A 15,375-nucleotide genomic window follows, 5' to 3' on the forward strand; every position below is an offset into this window, starting at 1 on the left:
TTGTGAATGAACAGGTGCTCCCTATATTAAGACTATTTTTCTTTTCCCACATTGCTATATAGTCAGATGTAATCAATTAAGATTTCTGTTCGTCACTCTGGAATTTTCTCCAACTTGTTTTCCTGCCTCAGTGAAAAATATGGGAGATATGGAAGGAATATGCTATAAGAATTTTGGTTAATAAAAGAATCGGAGGTGGTCACTATGGTTCAGGATCTTTGTTCCTCTGTTATTATTAGGCATTTTGCAGAAGATGTGCCGATTATGCAGAGGATTATGATATGCCTCTTAATGAGGGGGTAGTCCTTGCTGCTTTAAAGTTAGCTACTATTAAACCTTTGTTAAAGAAGTCAGCACTGGTTGCAGAGGACTATCGTCTGATTTCGGAGTTGCCAATAGCATCTTAAGTAAATTAAGTGGCTAAAAAGTAATTTTGGATCAACTTAGTGATTTTGTAGCAGAACAAAAGTAGTTGGATCCCTTCCAATATGGATTTAGGAGGGCATAAAATATGTAAACTGTTTTGGTTGTACCAAAGAAAGGTGGTATATCAAGTCCATGACGCTTTATCCTTTCATGTAGTATGTTATGTTGAGACTAAGGTGGCCACATTTTCAGTAGCTGGTCTGCTGCTGTGGCTCACCTGAACATTTGCATTTATTTATAAATTTGACACAGTTTAAAAATGTATTTAAAATCACACTTATTTCTTCTTGCTTTCCCTTCTGATTCAGCAGGGTATGCAGTACTGATAGAACAGGTTAGTACATTTTGTTGTGTATGTATATGTGTTTTAGGTGTTATTCTGTGATGGTTTTATGACTGTTTCTATTGTACTCTTTTGATTTAGACAGCATATACCAGTGGTCTCAAACTCAAACCCTTTGCAGGGCCACATTTTGGATTTGTAGGTACTTGGAGGGCCTCAGAAAAAATAGTTTTATTAAAGAAATGACAATTTTGCATGAGGTTAAACTCTTTATAGTTAATAAATCTTTCCTTTTGGCTAAGTCTTAATAATAATATTGTCATTTATAGCTAAAGAGACATCAAGAAACTCTTTTGTTTTACTTTTGTGATTATGATAAACATACTGAGGGCCTCAAAATAGTACCTGGCGGGCCGCATGTGGCCCCCAGGCCATGAGTTTGAGACCACTGGCATATACATTTTAAAAAATACATAAAAATTAAACAGGGAGCCTTTTACTAAAGTGTGTTAAGTTTTTGCACTTAACACACATTAGTAAAATGCTTCCTGTCTTAACAGCAGAAATTAGTGTGTTTTAAGTGCAAAGGTTGCATGCTAATCGTCTGAGGTGGAATTAACACATGGATGTGTGCATTAGCATGTGTAGAACCAGGTCGCAATTAGCATGACCATGCTTAGAAAGCTTTAAGTGAATCCGTGGTGTAACCTCACTAAAGCAAGTTAATGCAAGTGATGTTCCATGTGCTCACTGAATAATGCAGTTCCTTTCCTATAACAAATTATGCAGTTAACTTCAAATTCTATAAATGGTGCCCAGAGTTTGGCATGCAATTGAGCACACAGTTATAGAACAGGATCAGTTACACATGCAACTTAATTGGTTAATTAGTGCTAAACTGATATTTATTCAGTGTTGGTTATCGGGAAGCTGTTCCATTGTGTTAAATATGCATGTGTACTTACCGTATATACTCGAATATAGGATGAGATTTTTGGGCACAAAATAATGGCCCAAAAATGGGGGTTTCATCCTATATTCGGGTCATCACCCAGTGACCATCCGACACCCTCCTGGAATTGCTGCAGGCCTGATGAAAGGCCGGGACAGAAGGGATCCCTCTTGTCCGATACTAACAATTTAAGAGGCTCAGCTGAGCTTGCATATAATATGAAATACACTATGCATGAGATTTTGAATTTAATGTGCAGAAATTGGCAGCCAGTGAAGTCTATTGTCATAGGGTGATATAGAGTCAAATTTTTTCAGTTTGAAGATTAGCAGTATTGCTGTGTTTTGAATCAGTTGTACTTTGCGGAGGAGGGAGGTGTTTATACCTGCATAAAGGGAGATATAGTTGAGACAGTACTAGCAAGAAGGCAAAAAATATCAAACTGTTCTTTCGATATATTAAGGGGAAACGACCCGCGAAGGAAGCGGTGGGGCTGTTAGATGACCATGGAATAAAAGGAGGACTAAAGGAGAACAAAGCCATCACCGACAAACTGAATACATTTTTGCATCTGTATTTACCAGAAGCTGACAGGTTATACGCAGGAAACGAAGACAAGAAACTGACAGGGTTGACGGTCAGTCTAGAAGAGGTATGCAGGCAGATTGATAGGCTTAAAAATTATAAATCCCCGGGCCTGGACAGCATCCATCCAAGAGTAATCAAGGAACTGAAAGGGGTTAAAGCTGAACTGCTCCAATTAATAGCCAATCTGTCGATCAAATCAGGAACTATTTCAGAAGACTTGAAAGTGTCGAATGTTACGCAACAAATCTTCAAGAAAGGTTCGAGGGGAGTTCCGGGAAACTACAGTACGGTGAGTCTGACCTCGGTACCGGGAAAGATGGTAGAGGCGCTGATAAAAGACTATCAATGATCACCTTGAGGGACACAATCTGATGAGGACACAATCTGATGAGCTAGCACGGTTTCAGCAAAGGAAGATCTTGCTTGACGAACTTACTGCACTTCTTTGAGGAAATAAACAGGCAGATAGACAAGGGTGACCCGGTTGACATTGTATATTTGGATTTTCAGAAGGAGTTCAACAAGGTCCTGCACGAACGACTACTTAGAAAAATTGCAAGCCATGGAATCGAGAGTGAAATATCCACGTGGATTAAAACTGGTTGGCGGATAGGAAACAGAGAGTGGTGGTAAATGAACAATACTTGCATTGGAAAAGTGTCACGAGTGGAGTGCCGCAGGGTTCGGTGCTTGGGCCCATGCTCTTCAATATATTTATAAATGACCTGGAAATTGGTACGAGCGAGGTGATTAAATTTGCAGACAATACAAAGTTATTCAGAGTAGTGAAGACGCAAGATTGCGATAATCTGCAAAGTGACATAAGCATGCTCGATAAATGTGCTGCGACATGGCAAATGAGGTTTAACGTGGATAAGTGTAAGGTGATGTCCGGTGCAGTACTTGGAGAAACCCCCCAGGAAAGAGACTTGGGAGTACTGGTAGACAAGTCAATGAAGCTGTCCACGCAATGCGTAGCGGTGGCAAAAAGGGTAAACAGAATGCTAGGAATAATTAAGAAGGGGATCACAAACAGATCGGAGAAGGTTATCATGCCGCTGTACCAGGCCATGGTACGCCCCCCACCTGGAATAATGCATCCAGCACTGGTTGCCGTACATGAAGAAGGACATAGTACTACTCGAAAGGGTCCAGAGAAGAGTGACTAAAATGGTTAAGGGGCTGGAGGAGTTGCCGTACAGTGAGAGATAATGAAGGAAATAGACTTAGTAGATAAAGACAGGTTGTTTACCCTCTCCAAGGTAGAGAGAACGAGAGGGCACTCTCTAAAGTTAAACGGGGATAGATTCTGGACAAACGTAAGGAAGTTCTTCTTCACCCAGAGAGTGGTAGAAATCTGGAACGCTCTTGCAGAATCTGTTATAGGGGAAAACACCCTCCAGGGATTGAAGACAAAGTTAGACAAGTTCCTGCTGAACCAGAACGTATGCAGGTAAGGCTAGACTCAATTAGGGCACTGGTCTTTGACCTACGGACTGCCGCGGGAGTGGACTGCTGGGCACGATGGACCACTGGTCTGACCCAGCAGCGGCAATTCTTATGTTCTTATTTGTGTCAGTATTGCATCATGATGATGGTGAAAGAAGGGTCTGATCAGTTGGAGTTGTCTCATGCTATAGAAGGTTTTGGATTCTGATTCCAATCCTAATTCTCTCATCTGGTTACAACTGGAAAAATGTCTGCATGATCCAACTCGCCTAGCCTACGGGCAAAGGATAAACAACAACCCATTTTCTATTCCACTCACGAAGTGCTCAAAGACTACAACTTGTTTGAAATTAAATGGCATGAATCTCGTTGCATCTTGCTGTGGCATAACGATCATATCAAGATACAGGACAGATCACTTGATTGGAAGTTGTGGCAGAATTGTGACACTGGACTCTTCAAGATTTAATAAAGAACTTCCAATGGATGTCCTTTGAGGGCCTTCATACTCGTTACCACTTGCCCCCTCATCAACAATATCATTGGATACAGCAGAGACACAGCTTGAATGCTCTTTATCCGGATGTGAGGACATTGGGAACTACTCCGACATTGATCTCTCAAATATTGTTAATTAATAAAAATAAAAAAGGAGTCGCCTCAAGATGGTATGTCCTATTGAGAAAGTCTTCGACTTATTCCCTGTCGAAGGTGATAAACATGGCATGGAGACTTGGCACTAGCATTAGAGGATGAAACTTGGCAGGCAGTCTGGAAAAATTTGTTTAAATTCTCTCTTTTTTTTTTTAGTTCAATAATTTTTATTGCGTATTTTGAAAAATACAGGGAGCATTTCAAATACATAAAAACAAAATAAAGCTTTGTGTATAAAGAATCTGTAAATATATATTTAACTGTAGAGGACCATAGCAGTAAGAAAAGCTCCAAGTATTGGAACTGCTTGTGAAGACTATATGAGAAAAAGATGAGGGAGAACAGAAATAGAAATTAAAAGAGAAAGGAAAGAAAGAAGAAAAGAGAAGAAAAGGAAGGGAAGACAGGAGTGTCTACGAAGCAGAGCGTACATAGGAATCCAGGAATGACCAGGGTGATTTTTTGCTCTTCAAATTCATGGAGGTTCGGAGTGTAATTTTATTCTCATATGCATAGGATTCAAATCTATGATACATCCACAGAGAGTTCCACCAAAAAGTATAGTCTAGTAGCGAAGATGATTTCCAATTTTTCAGAATGTGCATGAGAGCAGTCACAAACATGGTATTGATGAGCTTAGGAGGACAGTTTGATTGTGAGAAACAGGGATGTTGAGAGCGAAGGATTATAATGTCCATAGAGATCTCTTCCGAGCAGTTAGTGATAGATTGTATGGTGTTCCAAATTTGAGTCCAAAAGGAGCGGACCAAAGTACAATGAAAAAACATATGATCAAGAGTTCCCTCCTCTTTCAAACAGTTCCAGCAAACAGAGTCTTGCTTTAAGTTGGCTTTCCACATGCGAAATGGGGTCCATACTGCATTCCACATAATAAAGAACATTGATTGTGAAACTCTAGAAGATAAAAGCGGGCGGTTTGTTGAAGACCAAAAGAGTTCCCAATCAATGTCAGAAAGCGGAGTGGTGAGTATAATATCCCAGTGTTTCATAGATTGAGGTGAAAAAGTGAAGGAATGATCTCTCAAAATATTATAGAAAAAAGATATAGCCTTGCCTTTTAATAGAGTCAATAAAGACCAATGGCGGATAGTATTTTTGGAAGTCATGAAGTCAAAACATATATGCACAGAAGACAGCACTCTAATGAATGAGAGCCACTGTGAATAAACAGAAGAAGGCAGCAGGTATGTGGAGCAAAGTATATCAAAAGGAACTGACGCAGTAAGAGTAGACAATTGATGGGCAAACCATATACCTGCCCGCTGCCACCGTTTCCATGAGAGGGATTTGCCATGGTTTTGGATTTTGGGATTATTCCAAAGAGACATGAGTGGGCTAACATTAACTGAGATCTCAGCTAATGTATCTAAAAGATGAAGAGCATGCTGCGTTGAACCCAACAAAGAGTACCTTCTCAAATGTCTGGGTACTGACACCGTTAGTAAGCAGGAGATGTGTAAAGGCGTGAATAAAAAGCACTCCATTTCAAACCAAGCAGGAGGATCTTGGGGATAGGAGTCAGTAACCCAGTAAGCTCCATATTTAGCTGTTTAAATTCTCTCAATCTGCCAGCATTCTTCAATCTATGTTCTTTATGTTGCATAGAACTCACTGGACCCCAATTAAGGTAGCAAAAATCTCAACTGGCCGTTCTCCCATATGTTGGTCTTGTAACTTGCAGGAGAGCACCTTAACACATATGATCTATGATTGTGCACACTTAGTAGGTTATTAGAATGAAGTATGGGAAACTATTTCTAAAATCTTAAACATGTCAGAGCCTCTGAGTTTACGCATTATTATACTAGGTCATCATGGTCTCCCGCATGCGCGACTGCTCAACATATTGATATTTCTAGCCCTTAAAACATATTACATTGCTGGAAAGACATGTCTATGGTGAATTACAACACATGGTGGAATATGCTATGCCTTACAGTAAAATATGAAAGCGTTATCGTGGAAAAACACAAGGCCATGAGTTCCTATATTAAAATATGGAGTCCGGTTAACTTCTATTGCAACACAGGCTGACGCTATTCAGTTTATGTGCTGAAACATGGATATCATCATTAAAACCTGGCTCTTACTTTATGGCTCACTCCCAGTGTTTCTATAGGTGTATGGCTCTGGTGTCTCTCTGTGTTTTGGATATTACATGTACTTTTGGCTGTGTGTTGTGCTGCTACTTTCCTCCTTATAGATAGGCATGGGTCTTGCCTGCTGTATTACATTATGTAGATAATATTTTGTGACTCTTTGCATTGGTACGGTGTGCATGTTTCTTGCCTTATCATTTATTGTACTTGATATACTAAACCCAATAAAAAATTTTGAACTAAAAAAAAAAGTACCTGAATGTAAACCACTTAGGACATAAGTGGTATATAAATAATAAAATAAATAAATAAAATAAAGATACTGTCTTTTGTAATCTCAACTTGAATCTTTAGGTTTATCTGGCACTGTCCTGAAATGGCTTGAATCTTTCTTAACGTACAGATCATTTAGGGGGCTTTTACTAAGGCACGCTAGTGCATCTTAGCGTGCACTAAATGCTAACGCATGCTAACGTATCCATAGGATATAATGGACGCGTTAGCATTTAGCACGTGCTAAGATGCACTAGCGCGCCTTAGTAAAAGGACCCCTTAGTGTATCATTTTCATCTTCAATTTCTCATTGTAACAAGCTTAGTAGTGGTGTGCCACAGGGGTCAATAATTTCCCCATTATTATTTAACATTTTTTTGAGTCTCTTGGCATCAAGGATTTAAGAATCACAAATTAAGAGCTATTTCTATGCTGATGATATCTTATTAGTGGCTCTCCAAAGATTGAATAGCCTTGATTTAGCACCCTTACAGGCCTGATTGATAAGTAGACTGAATCCTCAAAAAACTACAGGGATTTGGATTACAGGTACTTCTAGTTTGCCTTTTGTAGCTCCTACACTTCACGACCAACAAATCAGACTTTTAGAAAATATGAAATACTTGGGAGTATACTTAGATATTTCTCTCATTTAAATTGCAACTAATTTCCGTCATTAGGTCTTGCTTTGCATCGTTATGTCAAATTCAATTGATACGTCCTTATATAGAAAAAAACTTGTCGTGAGTCTTTAATACACACGTTGGTTATCTCAAAGTTGGATTATTGCAATATTATTCACACTATACTCCAACCAGAATACTCAGATCTATTGATCAACATTTATTAGTTATTCCTTCACTCAAAATTATTAATACATGGCGGCATTTTATTTTCTCTGTTGGCTCCGCAAACATGGAACTCCCTCCCCATTTACTTAAGAGAAGAAAACATTCTAGATAAATTTAAGAGCAAATTAAAAAGTTTTCTTTTCAGGGATGCCTTTGATACCTAAAACAGTCTAATTGGGATTTCCATTCCATCTTTATAACCTCTTTAAGGTTCATTGTTTATTCCCTCCCTATTGTTTTTTACCATAATTGTTCTCTTTTCTATCAGCAATATGTAGTTCTTACCCATCCTTTCCTTTCGTTTCAACATATTCGTACTGTTAGTCCTTATCATGTTATGCATATACAGTTTGTTTAATCTGTCTGTGTTGATGCCCTTTTAATTGTATATATTTTTAAAGATATGTGCATCGCTTAGAAATTTGAGTAAGCGACTAATCAAATATATAATAAACTTGAAACTTGAAAATACTGCCATTAGGATATTAACAAACGCCTGTAGATATAACATGTCCCTCTGCTCCTGAAGGATTTTCATTGGCTCCCGACAAAGTAAAGACTAATGCATAAAGCTTTGCCTCTGACTTTCAAAGCACTGCGGACAGGGCAACCAGAATATTTAGCTAATCTTTTGATCCTGTATAAACCAGCAAGAAACTTGCATTCCAACAATGGTAACCAATTATCCTTACCTTCAGTCCACTTACTGGTAACCAATTATCCTTACCTTCGGTGCACTTACTGGCTCCTGCGAGAATTTGCGAGAGCCAGTAAGGAAGACGCTCAGCGCTGAGAAGCAGTGCCAAATCACGCTGCTGCTCGTCCCACTCAGATAAGGAAATTCGATCGCGCAGCCGGTTAGCAGTGGGGCAGGAGTTTGAAAAGCTTGCTCCTGCCTGCTGCACCTCCATCACGGATCGGCAGAGGATCCGCTGCACCTGCACCTCCACCATGGATCAGCAGAGGTATGATAGGGCAGGGAGGAGAAGGGGGGCAGAGCCTGGGAGGGGGCACTGACCCGAATATAAACTGGGACCCCCATTTTTAAAATCCCGGATTATATTAGAGTATATACGGTATATATATATTTTAGAATTTTACTTTATAATTTATTATTCTTTTGTATTTTTACTTTCCTGTTGATAATAGAGTTCCTTTTTTTTTAGTGCTATGTAAACCACTATGATGATATATCAAAAAGCAGTCTATAAATACTAACAAACAAACATAGTAAAAGGATCCCAAATGCTAAGACACGTAAAATGCTATGGTAATATAGTAAATGTAACTGTTGATTGATTTCTATAATATACCTTTTTATATCATAAGCTATAACAAACTTGAGGACTCTGAAAGTAAATTTTTTAAATGGTACTACAATAGATGGTCTGCTATAACAAATCCATTTTATAATACATGTACATTATGTAAAAACAAAATCCCTTCATCTCTATTCATAAGTTCAATTTTTTTCAGACAGCAAATCATCAAATACACAGAAAAGTTATAATTAACCTGCTAAACAATTCCCAGTAATGACAAAGGCAACAAAGTAATGTCCTTGCTTTATTGTAGCTACAAATAGATGGCATTTCCTTTTAAAACTACACTAAATAATGTTTTATGAAAATAAACAATACTGTATGTCTAAATTAAGTGTGTATCCTTAATGCTCACATGCTTGTCCACATTTGCAGCATTTTCGAAGGAAGAACAAGACTAAGCTTGTATATGAGAAACAAAATACAAAAATCTCCAACAAGATAAACTCATAGCATATTTGATATTATGTAATATAACATAGGCATACTTGATCTTGATCTGTCTTTGACATTTTCAGGCACAGATGATGGATGTCTGTCTGGCACTGGTCTTATTCCTCAACTTCTGGATTTGCCATAGAAGTCTACTCCTGTCCATCCAGATCTGTATAGCCATATCAGGAACACAGACCACAAGTAGAAGCCTGCCCAATTACTGGAGTTGCCATCTAAATACTGCTAAGTTTTGTTTTGATTCTATCCTCTTTTGATATAAGAACCTTTGTGTTTATCCCATACATTTTTTAATTCCATTACTGTGTTTGTCTTGACCACCTCCTGTGGGAGGACATTCCAGGTATTCACCCCCTATAACCTCAATTCATGTCCTCTAGTTCCACTACTTCCCTGTCTCTGAAAGAGATTTGTTTGTATATTAATATCTTTCAAGTGTTTAAATATATGTATCATATCTCTCTTATCCATCCCATTCCTCAAGGGCAGGGGTGTCAAACTCAGGCCTGTGGATTTTGCCCACGATATGACCCTCTGTTCCTTCCCTCCCTTCTGGCTTCCCGGTCTCACCTTCAAAGCAGCCTGCAGAGGATCGCCGCTTGGCTGTAGCGAACCTAGCAGGCTGCTGTCAACCTCTGCAGCATGGTTTCCTCTGCCGCGGTCCAGTACATCAGAGGAGGGGCGGGACCGCGGCATAGGGAACGTGCTGTGGAGGCTAACGGCAGCCTACAAGGGTCGCTACAGCACCGGTGATCCTCAGCAGGCTGCTTTGAAGGTGAGACCGGGAAGCCGGAGGACGCTAGAAAGAAGGTGGGCCCTGGTGTAGAAGTATAAGGAGGGAGGGAAGGAGGGGTCCAAACAGATGTGCATATGCTGGACTGAGACTGGGAGGGGAGGGGGAAGAAATAATGGGTCTAAAAACAGAGGAGAGGGAGAGAGATGGTGGACAATGGGATGGAGGGAGAGAAGGAACAAAAAAGGAGAGAAGTTGGACACAAGGGATGGTGTGGAGGGGGGATAGAGATACTGGAAAGGAGGGTAGTTGGGAAGAGAAAGGGAGAGATGGTGACCCTGGGATGGTGGGGAAGGAGGGAGAGATACTGGATGAAAGGGTAGTTGAGAAAAGGAGAGATGGTGGTGTCCATCGCTGCAGCTGCAGGGATAGAGACAAAAAAAGGAAAGATGCCAGACCTCTGGAGGAGGGAAGGGAAATGGAAGGGGACGACAGAGATTGAAGATGGATGGTTAGCACAGAGAAAGAAGAAAATGACAAATGGACAGGAGACCCTGGCAAGCGAGTTATCAGAAGACAACCAGAGCCTGGGACCAACATGATTTGAATAATGATCAGACATATCCATTTTTGCAATTCTGTAGATGCTGTAATGCCCTTGACTTTATGATAAGTCTACAATAGATTGTTGTACTACTGCCTTTTCTGAGTTGACAATCAGTAATTTTGATTTGTTTCCTGAAGGCGGCAGTTTTTACTCCCAAAACCTGAATCATCATTGAGACTGTATGTAATTAGATATATTACAGATTGCTTTGGACATTGCACTTGCCTTTCTTTTGTACTGATTCAGAAGGGGCCAATGAAGATGCAAATTACAAGAAATTAAGCCATAGAACCTTGGCAAAATGAAATGCACTAAAAGTCCACAGGCAGCTTAAATAGTGTATGAAACTTTGGAAACCACACTTGATGTACTAAATGCTACTAGATAGAATTCATTCTATTATGCTGTTGGCAAAGTGTATTCTATTGTGGAGAAGTCTGAAACTGTGCTCAATGGCATCTGTGAGAAGCTTTCCCTAACAGCTTTATGCTCAAATTAAATTGTTTTCATGGTACAGTATATTAAGGTGATGAATCCGATTGCTATGGCACTGGACATACTGCAGACTGAAGACCAATGTTTCACGGGAGTTCTTCTGCCAACAATTTCTTCCCTGTATGTATAAATTACCTCTAACAGGCCTTCACAAAAATTTGTCAGCCCACTTGTTGATGCTCTAATGAATGGAATCATTATGCGCTTTGGTCCACTTGAAGCTAAGGATAATTTGTTAGCAACAAGTATTTCACTTCCACAATTCAAGCTGCGCTGGATCCATTCAGATGCTGCCAGAGCTCGTGCCAAATACTTGCTGATACAAACAATGCAAGCTCAGGTTGACACTGCAAACACAACTCCTAATTCAGCACCAACTTCCAGTGAAGACACCAGCTTCTTTTGCTTTTATGAATCAAATAAAAGGGACAACACTGTGCAGTCAGAACTAGAATTCTTCTTGAACGATGCTGCATGTGATATATCAAGTCTCCAGTGCTATCCAACTGTAAAAGAAGTGTTTATTCTGAAGAATAAGAGCCTTCCATCAAGCACACCAGTAGAGAGACTTCAGCATCGGTGGACAGATTCTTATACCGCGCAGGTACAGTTTAACCAATGAGCATTTTCAAATGTTTTAATGCTCAGAGCTAATAAGAAACTTATTTGAAAATAAAGTACTTGTCGTTGTAATGTTCATATAGTTATAATTTATAAACAAAGTAACTACCGTGTTTCCTTGAAAATAAGACAATGTCTTATATTAATTTGGGGCCCAAAAATGCACTAGGTCTTATTTTCAGGGTAGGTCTTATTTTTTTCATGTACAATGATCATCTCTCCCTTCCTCTCCTCCACCCCAATTCTTCCACTTTTCTTTCTCTCACCCACATGTGCAGCAACTTTCCTCCCCTCTCACCCATCCCCTTGTGCCTTCCCTCTTTATCATCTTTCTATTCCTCCCTCCCCCGTGCAGCAGAACCCTTGCACTATGCACAGCATCTTTCTATCCCTCCATCCCATCCCTCATGCAGAACCCTTGCCCAGCTTCTATCCCTCCCTTCCATGCAGAACCCTTGAGCAGCCCCCTGCCCCGCCACATAGCCGAACTTCTGCTGAACCTCCCATCCTTCCATCTCTCTCTCCCATCCGAACCCCACCGACTGCAAGACCTACATATCTTCCGGCAAAGAGAAGCATCGGCAGCACTCTAAATAGGCTGCTTTGCGGCCTTCTCCTGCCGGGGCCTTCCGCATTGCCAATGACATCATCAGTGATGCGGCAGAGGGAATGCCCTGATGGGAGAAGGCTGCAAAGCAGCCTGTTTAGAGTGCTGCCGACGCTTCTCTTTGTAGGTTTCACGGTCGAAGGGGTTCGGACGGGAGGGAGACATGAAAAGATGGGAGGGTCATCGGGGGTTCAGCTGCATGGTGGGGGCAGAAGCAGGGGGAAGTGCTGCTAATGGCGAATCCAGGGACTAGGGCTTATTTTGAGGGTACTTTTCCCAAATACTTGTGCTCTATTGTCCACAATGACAGCTGAGATCTGAAACAGCAATGCTACTGTCAATCAATGAACTAGTGGCAACAAAGCATACTGAAATGTGTGCAACAGCCATTTCAGAGGGCAGGCTCATGTTTATGGAATACCTTGCCAGGTAAGATACATTTAAGTGGTAATATCGCATAGTTTAAAAAAAACCCAAAAACTTTTGAAAATCTTTTTGTTAAGGCATTTTTTTTTGTGATTCTTGACTTTATGTAGGATAACTTTACAATTCAGGAACAGCATAATTGATGTTTAAGGTGGTTTTTGAGTAGTATGTCTTATTTTACATTGTATGTTACTGTGTAATTCACTTAACTGTTAAGCAGACTAGAAAATTTCATACATATAAAATACGATACAGCAAGAGAAAATTAAATTTCAGGATTTTTTTTTTTTAACCTATATTGTGAAGAGTTTTGTATCACTTGACCCCTATGGAAATTGAATTTATACTTATTTTCCTATGGTATACTGATTTATTGAACACATCTTAATTCTTTTTTTCTCTTTCTGTAATGATAATATTTTGCTAATCTTTTTTGTTTTGTACGTTTAGTTACAGAGTTTAACAGGGGCTAGTCTATTTTGATTTCCTTTCTTTTTGCCTGTCAGCATCTGTAAAAGGGGGTTGTGTTTCCTTAAATTGCTAAAATTATTAAAAATACTGTACATCTAAAAAAATCAAAATGATAAATCTCAATTATTTCATTTTAAGAGTGTTTTGCATATGGATAAATCATAACAAATTTAAATAGGTTGATCTGAATTGCATTTGAGACTGCCTCTCTTCATGGCTTTTGCTGAGTATGCCACAAAGTTCATGTCATAGTAGTACAGAAGGTAAGAGAAGGAAGATGATTCTTAGATGAAAGTTCATTATCTAAAATGCTTGAAATTACCTGTCACCATTTCTTAAATGTTTAAACTGTGTGGAGAGAAGGCACATCAAAGTTGTCCCCACTCGGCTACCGGGTACTAAATCTTCTACGATGAGAGCAGGAAATAAATCTAGGTTGAGGGGTGAACCATATAATCTGCAACAACAAAAATCCCATACAAATGTGAACTATTCAGTTAACATATTTACAAAGCAAACTGTACTTAATATCAGCATGAATTATTATTATTTTTACTCAACTGTTAACAAAACAAGAAAAAAATGTTCATGTTTTTCATCATAATTCAGCTGAAGATTTAAAATTAATATATTTGTCACTTGTAGAAGTGGTATGAATAAAGAATAAAGCCTCGCAAACTCTTGATTTGAAAGTGTTTGAGGCTTGTGCAGATCAGGACAGAGTTTGCAGGAATGGGGTAGGGACAGGAAAAGAACTTGCCGGGATGGGAAAATGAGTTCCCATGGGGACGGGGAAAAATTTGTCCCCGTGTCATTCTCTAAGGGCTGCTTTTACTAAGCCGCGTTAGGGCTTTAACACGCAGAATAGCGCGCGAGACCTTAATGCCAGCATTGAGCTGGTGTTAGTTCCAGAAGTGTAGCGCACGGTAATTTCCTGTGTGCGCTTAAAACGCTAGCGCACCTTAGTAAAAGGAGCCATAAGTGGTATATGAGTCAATATTTTATAGCTGGAAACAGGGATATGTATTCTTGCAAGTTCATAGACAAAACCGCCGAAGACAAAGGCATGCGCCGACGAAAAAGAGTGTTTTTAGGGGCTCCGACGGGGGGTTTTGTTGGGGAACCCCCCCCCACTTTACTTAATACAGATCGCGGCGGCATTGTGGGGGGTTTGGGGGTTGTAACCGCCCTCATTATACTGGAAACTTAATTGTTTCCCTATTTTTTAGGGAAAAAGTGAAGTTTTCAGTAAAATGTGGGGGGTTACAACCCCCCAAACTCCCCACAACGCCCCCACAACGCGGCACGATCTGTATAAAGTAAAGTCGGAGCCCTTTAAAACAGTCATTTTCTTTGGCGCGTGCCTCCGCATTGCGCTCAGTTGTCTGCGCGCGCCTTTGTCCCAGCGCACTTTTGACCTGACACCATTCTTGCAGTGTGATACAATAGAGGATGGATAAACCTATTAATATTTTTCTGCCATCTACCATGTTAGTATGAAATGAAAAGGAACTTTGTTTCCCATATTATTTCTGTGTCTTATGTTTTGTTACATTTTAGGTCTGTTCTCTCCTGTGCATCCTAGTTTTTTTACCATTGTCTCATGCTCTTATCCGTTACTCCTTTAAATTTAACTTCATTGCAAATTCTTTCTTTAATTACCTAGGACATACAACAACCTCTCTAAAGAGATGGTGTCTTCCAGTCTTAGCATGTTGCCCAATGGATAAAGACAAGCATGTATTCTTTAGGGTTTAGTCTGGAGAAGGACCTGCTCACTACTAAAAGTGGATTTATATGCACTGCTTTTTTTTCCTGTTTTGCAGTTCTATTCTGTATTCCCCAAGTATCCTTCCTCTTTCACTGGTACCAAGATATACTGCTGTTTACTTTTGACAGTAACAGCAGAAAAAGGAAAGGTACCATCTCCCTCCTCTCCCCCACCCCATCTTAGGCAGAGGAACCTGAAACTATGCTCTCATAAGTAATAAACAGAACAAATTTTGAAGACCTCATAATTTTAAAAAAGCACTAGGGAAAAATA

General features: G+C 39.8%; 1 protein-coding gene across 2 annotated transcripts in view; it reads right to left on the reverse strand.

The window, feature by feature from the left end:
* PXDN (peroxidasin) overlaps positions 1-15,375 on the reverse strand; it is a 419,029-nt gene that overhangs the window by 53,900 nt on the left and 349,754 nt on the right. For both annotated transcript variants that reach the window (XM_033936817.1, XM_033936816.1), the window contains one exon: positions 13,654-13,788. In XM_033936817.1, coding sequence (XP_033792708.1) covers positions 13,654-13,788 — 135 coding nt within the window. The remainder of the gene's footprint in view (positions 1-13,653; positions 13,789-15,375) is intronic.

Source organism: Geotrypetes seraphini, chromosome 3 (assembly GCF_902459505.1).
Source record: "Geotrypetes seraphini chromosome 3, aGeoSer1.1, whole genome shotgun sequence".
Lineage (NCBI taxonomy): Eukaryota > Metazoa > Chordata > Amphibia > Gymnophiona > Dermophiidae > Geotrypetes > Geotrypetes seraphini.